The 8,313-nt window shown below is 32.9% G+C and overlaps 1 protein-coding gene across 2 annotated transcripts; it reads left to right on the forward strand.

Annotated features, from left to right (window-relative positions):
* LOC18611779 (serine/threonine-protein kinase ATG1t) lies at positions 2,475-7,652 on the forward strand. 2 transcript variants are annotated; one of them, XM_007048212.2, is made up of 10 exons: positions 2,475-2,821; positions 3,785-3,902; positions 3,989-4,047; positions 4,673-4,737; positions 4,929-5,022; positions 5,178-5,258; positions 5,328-5,439; positions 5,551-5,666; positions 5,745-5,805; positions 7,249-7,652. In XM_007048212.2, the coding sequence occupies exons 1-9, from the start codon at positions 2,567-2,569 to the stop codon at positions 5,793-5,795; spliced, it is 951 nt and encodes a 316-aa protein (XP_007048274.2). In that variant the 5' UTR covers positions 2,475-2,566; the 3' UTR covers positions 5,796-5,805; positions 7,249-7,652. The 2 variants fall into 2 exon arrangements, with proteins under 2 accessions (XP_007048274.2, XP_007048273.2); XM_007048211.2 differs by lacking the exon at positions 5,745-5,805.

The raw sequence follows: 8,313 nt of genomic DNA on the forward strand, positions 1-8,313 counted from the left end.
TTTTAAAAGTATTTTATCTTTTTATTTTACCTAACAACATACTATGACTAATTTATCCATCTATCAAACATTGGGCCAAAGACAACCACAAAGTCCAAATCAAAAGAAGATATTTACCTTTTATGGGCTAGAGTGGCCCACGATAACCGGATCCCTCCAACTAATCTGCTTCCCAAAGCTTTCAGTCCACTCCCAAAACGCACTGTTTCGATGTCTTGTTCAGCAGCCCAGGGTGCGCCCAAAACGACGCCGTTCGGAGGAAATAAAGCGGACTTTGGATGGGTTACTAGACGACGTCGTTTAAGCCCTCTGAACCCTAGCTATAAAAACCTCCTTTCCTTCCTTCTCTTTCATTTTCTTTTTTTTTCTTTCTCTCTCTACCCGCCAGCTCTCTCTCTCCCTTCTCTCTATTCACCCTGACGTCGCTCTCTCTCTCTCTCTCTCTATACACTCCGACGTCGCCGGCTCTCTCTCCCTTCTCTATCCACTCCGACGTCGCCGGCGTCGCACCCAAGACCGGCAGCACCCTCCGATTTTACCCAAACTAGATCTCCCTGTCACCGGTTCCCTTACGCGACCAGATCTGCCTCCTTCTCCGTTAGCGGCGTCCAAAGCCCAATCTCTCCCTTCACCGCCGATCAGTTCACCCTCTCCCTACCTTTGTCTAAAGCCGGCGTCACAACCACCCCAAAACCCAGGACTTTCTCCCCTTTTGTGCCCATATTTTCTGATTTCTTTTGGTATTGCTCCCTCTATTTTTGATTTCTGGATTGTGGGTTTTTGTTTTGGCTGTTAGACTAGGGATTTTCTTTGCAGGTGATGCTTTTTTGCTATCCTTTTTTGCTCGGATCCCCCTCCCCTTTATACCTGATTTCTGGGCTCTGGAGGGGGCGCTCCACTACCCTGCCAGACGCGAAAAATTCGCGTCTGGCAGGTGAGAGAGGTGCCTGGCAGGGTGCATCCGCACCCTGCCAGTCGTACCTCTCTCCCCCTTTTTTCATTTTTTCATATATATATCTTTTACTCCGTTTTTTATTTGTAATTTAGTGTCTACATATATGAACTATTAAAACTTCAGCCCAACTAACCTTTTGTTAGCTCATGGGTCAAGTTAGGTTCGTTCATTTTTTTTTAAAAAATTATTTGTATAATTTTACGTAACAAATTTTTTATTAATAAAATTATTTAATGATTTAATTCATAAATTGAATAATAAAAATATGTTATAAATAAATAAATTACATAAAATATTAACAAACAAATAAATTATATAAATAAAGTTAAATCTTTAACACAAATTATCATCCCATAAACATAAGTATATAACCAACTAATAAAAACTTCAAGACTCATTTATATTCTCCTCAATCTTCATCCTCAAGTAAAACATTTAAATCTTATTTAGACAACAATGATGTCTCTAGATCTGAATGATTATCAATTTATCATCTAATATTCATTATCATAAAAGAAAAAGAGATAATAAGTTTTAATCTAAATTAAATTATTAATTTGACAAATAAAGATTAAAGATATTAAAATATATAATATAAGCAATACCATTGATAACTAAATTATTAATTTTATATAGTTAAATATATAAAATTATTAATTTATTTTTTTCTTATTGATCATAAGGTTGGCCTATCCCAACTCACTGATCAGATGAGCTGACCCATTTAGGTCCGATTTTAATATAAGCCTAAAATTTTAAGCTCAACTCATTCTATATTTAATAAAAAATAAACCGATCCAATGGGTCAGAACTATTTTAACAAACCTACCTATTACCTCGACTTGCATAAACTCTCTTTCTTATACGTAAAGTTGGGTCAATTGTAATTTAAAATTTTTTTGTTTAATGTTAAATTGTCATAGTTATGTTTTTTTATATATCAAAATTTTTGAATTTTGACTTTTATCATCTTAAACATTTTAATTTAATTAAATTTAATTAATTATAATATTTAAAAATTACTTCATTTAAAGTTTGAAAATAAATTTTTTCATATTTCTATCAATGATAAATATAAAATAATAACAAGCCAAAATTGAAAATTTTTGATCGACAATAGTTAAAATGTGACAATTTTTTAGGATGGGGGATTAGGGGAGTAGTAACATTAATAGCTGTTAAAAATAAAATTTAAAAATTTTGAATGAAATTGGTTTTTTTTTTTTTTTGTTTTTCAAAGTGCTAGTTAACGATATAGAAAATGATAATTCTAATATGATACTATCCTACTTTTCAAAAAAAAAATAATTTTAATATATCTGAAGGTAGTACTACTAAAACAAAGAATTTTTTTGAATATGATACCAAATTATGGATTGTTGATCTAAATTTAAAAATGTATTGCTACTAAAACAAAGAAAAATGCTTTATGTAGTATAATTTGTAAATAAAAAAATATTAACAAATTCATATGAAAAAGGACTAATGCCATGTTAATAATTTAAAGCACGGAAAAAAAATGAAAATTGTCGTCGTAACTTCTAGAGTAAACAAGTAGTCAGGTACCACCCTACCCTCCCAGTACCAGCATGCAAGAACGGTAATGGAAGTATGGAACCTGAAGCCATGTCCTGCCTGTCGGAACCACTGACAACCGGGGACTATATATTGAAATCAAAGCTGGGAGAAAGTTCTTTTTCCACAATTTGGAAAGCAATGAGCAAATCAAGCGGAGAAGTAGTGGCAGTGAAGCAAGTTTGTCTTTGCAAGCTTAGCAAACACCTCACCAACTGTTTGGATTGTGAGCTTAATTTTCTGTCCTCTGTCAACCACCCCAACATCATTCGCCTTCTCCACGTTTTTCAGGTTTTATGATATATTCAGTTTTCTCATATTTTATTGATTGCAATAGTTGGTTGGTTGTAATATTTTAGGTAATATCTGGAATACCCATTTGATATGTTTCTTGAGTGGACTGTTTGATGGATTAACAGATTCAATTTCTCTGTGTTAAATTGCAAATTTGCCTCTTTAATTTCATTCCCGAATTTGTTATTTCGTATTGGTTGGCAATTACTAGGGAATTGAATCCGTCAACCCTTTCTATTTTTTCAGGGGGATTTCTGTGTTATTATCTGCAGCCTGTAAGTTGGGGAGACAACAATTGTTGTATTTAGGATAGGTTGCTTTCACTGTTCTTTTTCTTTTTGGTTCTTCAATCTGATCTTTAGAAGGTGTTTTTAGTTTCTATCTTCTTCACTTCTTGAATGGGGGATGCAAGTTGTTGATGAAGGGGACCGGAAATGGAGCCACTGGGGGCTAGGAGTCTGGCTTTTCTCAAACTTCCATTTTGGCCTAGCGAGAAGAAACAGAGTAGGGGGAGATAGAATAGGGGAAAGATAAAGAAAGGAAAGGATAAGCAGAGAAATTAGAGAGGAAAAGGGAGAAGCAAAAGAGGGAGAGAGTAGAAAGAAATAAGAGAGAGAAAGAGATTTCAATATTCAATCATTTTAAGTCCCTCTGATAATTGCTATAGCTACTATTTCATGTACAGCCATGGTAACCCTAGTTCTAGCAAATAGAAAAACTCATAAATAATGCTAATACTAATATTAAATCCTCCATCACATTATTGCATTGAGATTTGAGATTATATTTTACATAGTAGATGAAACTGAAGGAATAACTGCAAGCTTTTCCTGTTTTCCAAAGCCTAATATGTGAATGTCTGATACCAAGCGCCTATGATGTAGGATACATTGCTTATTCCATATCTGTTTTACTGCTCTGATTTCCACAAAAGAAACAGCTGATTTTCTTTGATATCAGTTGGAAAGTTGTTTGTTCCTGGTCCTGGAGTTCTGTGCTGGAGGAGACCTAGCCTCTTACATTCGGCATCATGGAAGAGTTCAAGAGAAAATAGCTAGAAGATTTATGCAGCAACTTGGTAGCTACTTTTTCAATCTAGTTGATAATAAAGCTTCTCCATTTAAGATTATATTTTAGAAGGTGACATTTGTTTCCTTAATGTAGGAGCTGGTTTGGAAGTTTTGCAGTCCCATCATATCATTCACAGAGACCTGAAACCAGAGGTATGGCAAGCAAAATCTTTTAGCATGGTTGTTATATTTTACATTCATAACCTTATATAGAAAGCATGTGGGATGCAACTGTTTTGCAAGCAATATCTTTTATCATCTTGTGATAACAACGTACAACTTCCTTCTGGTTGTAATCTTTGTGCCTCAGTTTGCTAGTTAAGCAACTACCTCCCCATTCCCGTCGTCCCAATGTTTTCTTTGCAGGGTAGTGAGAGCTTCCTTCCTTGCCATAATGTGGCACCTTATGGCTAATTAACTGACAAATAAAAACAATTAAAATTAGCATATCATAAATCCCCATGATTTTTTTATGTAAACGCATGCAGTTAGCTGGGGTAACCTCTTATAACAAGTATCCTTATTTGGCATCAAAATAGACTTTTATGTTAAAAGAGATTAGGTATCTTACAATGGTCACAACTCAATATAATACCATAACCGCCGTATTTAGGATAACATCGCAGGATTCAAAGTAATGTACATTTTGTATTTCATCAATAAATGTAACTCATAGTTAGCTCCAGCAACTATGTTTTACGTGTAACTTATATACATATTAAAGTTTTCAGATCATAATTCCTTTAATTCAGTTAACCATGTGCTTTCATTGGAGTAGAACATTCTACTGTCTGGCTCCAAGGATGATTTGGTACTGAAGATAGCTGATTTTGGTCTTTCAAGGTAAATTTCATTTTAAGGGAGCTAATGGATTGGTATAAGACTGATAGTATTTTAGGTTCAGAACTTTTCCAGCAAAAGTGAGAAGAATGTGTCTGAAAATCCATTAATTTTTTCCCAAACTAAAGTTGCATTGATTACTTGGCTGTCTTCATTTTCCTTTTCTATCATTTCCCCATTCTTGTCAAAGACAGACGTGTAGATCCAGGCAAGTATGCTGAGACAGTATGTGGATCCCCATTGTATATGGCTCCAGAAGTACTACAATTTCAAAGATATGATGAGAAGGTAATGGCATCTTTCATTGTCTTTCATGAACTCTTTTTCCTCTCTGCTCTCTCTGTCTCTGTCTCTGTCTCTTTCTCGTGCTCTCTCTTTTTGAAAGTTTGTATTTGGTTCCTCATTTAAATAGGAACATACTGAAATTTGGGGCTTAGCTATAGGTTGACATGTGGAGTCTTGGTGCAATTCTTTTTGAGCTTCTTAATGGTTACCTACCTTTCCATGGTAGGACTAATGTTCAGGTAGGAGCTTTGACCTAAATGAATTCATTGCCTTGCTTTAATGTTGTCTAAAGTTCCTGTTGGTCTCAGCTACTTCAGAATATCAAATCATGTACATGCCTTCCGTTTTCGAAGCTCATTCTTCCAGGATTACATCCAGACTGTGTTGACATATGTTCAAGACTTCTTTCTGTAAATCCAGGTCTAGCATTTCTATTAACTTTATATGCATTGATTCATGTCCTGACCTGTGGGGAATTTGGCTCTATAAATTTCTTGGTTGAGCGATAACTTGGATTTCATCTGATTGCAGTTCATCGCCTGTCCTTTCAAGAATTCTATCAGCATAAGTTTTTAGAACAAAAAGAATGGGAAACTAAAAGCAACTCTCATACTTGTGAGTTTGAATGCTGCAGAATTCATTCCAAGGTAGGGAAATCTTAAAAGATAAGTTTAGCATAAGTAGAAGCTTCAAATTAATGTCACTTGACACTGTCCTTGGTGCAGCCTTCGTGTCTGCTTTGCTTCTCTCACAATGAAAGAAGTCTTGCGTTGTGAATTTTCTCAGGTGCTTCTCTGCTGCATTTGGTATCAATTTTAACCAAGATAAGGGTTTTTCTCATTGCATCTTTTGGTATTTGGTAGTTATTTACTTCATCTTGTGTAAGATCCAAAAGGTAACTGAGCTTTTTAATGGTGGAATTCTGTTGAATAATTGAACTAGTCAGATTAGTCTTCCATTTTCAGCATTTCCGCTAGGCTGGATTAAGAGTTAGTGTTCTGTTTTCAGTACTTACTTCCTCAATCCCAGTCAATTTTATGGGTCATAGTGCAGCATGCTCTAGATTATCAGGTGATCCTGGAAATGCTTCACTAACAAAGAAAATATTGAGTATGGTTTCATATTGTAATTCATGGGTGTTTTAACCTTTTTAGTGACATTGCATTTTGTATAGATAGCATCATAAAATCTCATATAATCGGTGTATTGTCACATGTTTTTATCAATTTCTCTTTGGCAGCTTTAAAATACTTTCTGGTATAATATATGAATTATAGTTTTATTCTTGATACTTTATTCGAATTATTAGCTGTCATATTGAAGTTGAATCCATTCTTCCAGTGCATTATATAAAAGAAACAAATCTTCTTCTTTGAAATGTTGTGGTGACAACGGTATGACTTAGAAGTTCGTTTTGAAAGAGGCACTGGATCTTCATAAGAGTCTTGTATTTGTCCTAGAATAGTAAATCATTCTAATGACTTAACTTGTCTATTAGGATTTAAGGGGATATGGTTAGTGGAAACTATTTTTCCCACCCTTTCAAGTGTCAGAGACCTGCTGTATGTGATCATGGCTATGAGATTTTATAAGGAAGCTGTAGTAAAGAAACTACTTGTGGTCTAATAACCTATATGGCTGCCTTGTCAAAATCTTGTGTACTAAAATATTTTAGTACATGAGCATATTGTTACATAGTGCCACTAAAATTTGGCACGCATTGAAACCCCTAAAACTTTTACGTATGAATATATATTTCTCAGCATATGATCTGTTTCTAACAAATAGAAACAGAATAAAGATTTTGTCATACTGACTATATAAGCACTTAGGTCCAAGTTGGTATTGAGATTGCAAATAAGATGATTGGCACTTAGCAGTGAGCTTGTAGTGATAAGATTACCAGCAGTGAGAATGTAGCTGTGGGAAACATTAGGTAAAGACTAAAGAATATAATGGGTGTGTGGTGGAAAATGACCATGAAGGGCATGAATACTTTAAATACCTGTAATGGAACAAATTATTTAGTATTGAAGTGATGTCAATTATTTTCACATTATTGAATAATCAATTGTTCTATTTCTTTGTTTATTGTTTTGATTTCATCAATTAGTATATTAATGTTATTTTTATTTCGTCAATCTGTTACTATATCATTTTATTAATTATAGAATCAATTGTTTCTAAATTTATTTATTTATTTAATATTTTTATGCTTCATATGTCTAGGTATGCTGTAGATTAGACTGGTGTTTTTATCAAGTTTGGTGATTTAGAGAGGTATATAAGGGGGAATTTGGTGTCCCACCTTGGGATTGCAATCACCATAGCACCTAGAAAGCTCAATAGCGGTTAAAGCCAACTGCAGAGTATGGCAGCAATGACTTGCAGCCATTACAAGTTTGGAGCAACCTCCACACAGCATCATTTTGGGGTGCTAAGGGCACTGCCAAACCGATCCTTTTTATCTGGATATCTCTTACAGCTGACCTTTTTGGCAAGTTCGGTCAGCTGATTCATTTGTATGTTAATGAGTTTTAGAACACTAACTTGTATTCAGCATACTTACCACTTTTGATGCTTATACAGCACGTTTGGTTTGCGAAATAGATAGGAATAGAATAGAATAGTTATTACGTGAGAATAAAATGAGATGGGAATAGAATAGAATAGGTATTACGTAGTTTGGTATGATGAATGAAATAGAGTATGAATGATTATTATGACTTATTGCAATGTTTGATTGATAACAATAACTTTGGAATAAAAAAAATAAAAATAAAAAGGTAAAAATATTTTTTATTATATATATGATTATTTAATTTAATTTTATTTTTTAAATATTAATAATTTATTTATAATTTAATAATTAATATTATAAAATATTAATATTTTATTTATAATTTAAATGTTATTATGATTATTTATTTTTAAATTATTTTATTTTTTAAACATTAATAATGTATAATTTATTTAAAATATTAAAAATTGATAGTTTAAATAGTAATATTTTATTTATACTTTACTCATTAATATTAAATGTTATTATGATTATTTATTTTATTTTATTTTTTAAATATTAATAATTTATATTTTATTTATAATATTAATAATATATCATTTAAATATTAATATTTTATTTANCACAATGATGTGTTTCATGAGCGCATCACTCATATTGGGATTTTTTTTTATTTTGCGCGTCATCATGTTATACTTATGGGACTTTTCATTATTCTCATCCAATCTAATCGCTGATATTTTTATCAAAATACATCTTCTATATCGATTTCA

Source organism: Theobroma cacao, chromosome 1, assembly GCF_000208745.1.
Source record: "Theobroma cacao cultivar B97-61/B2 chromosome 1, Criollo_cocoa_genome_V2, whole genome shotgun sequence".
NCBI classification, from domain to species: Eukaryota; Viridiplantae; Streptophyta; class Magnoliopsida; order Malvales; family Malvaceae; genus Theobroma; species Theobroma cacao.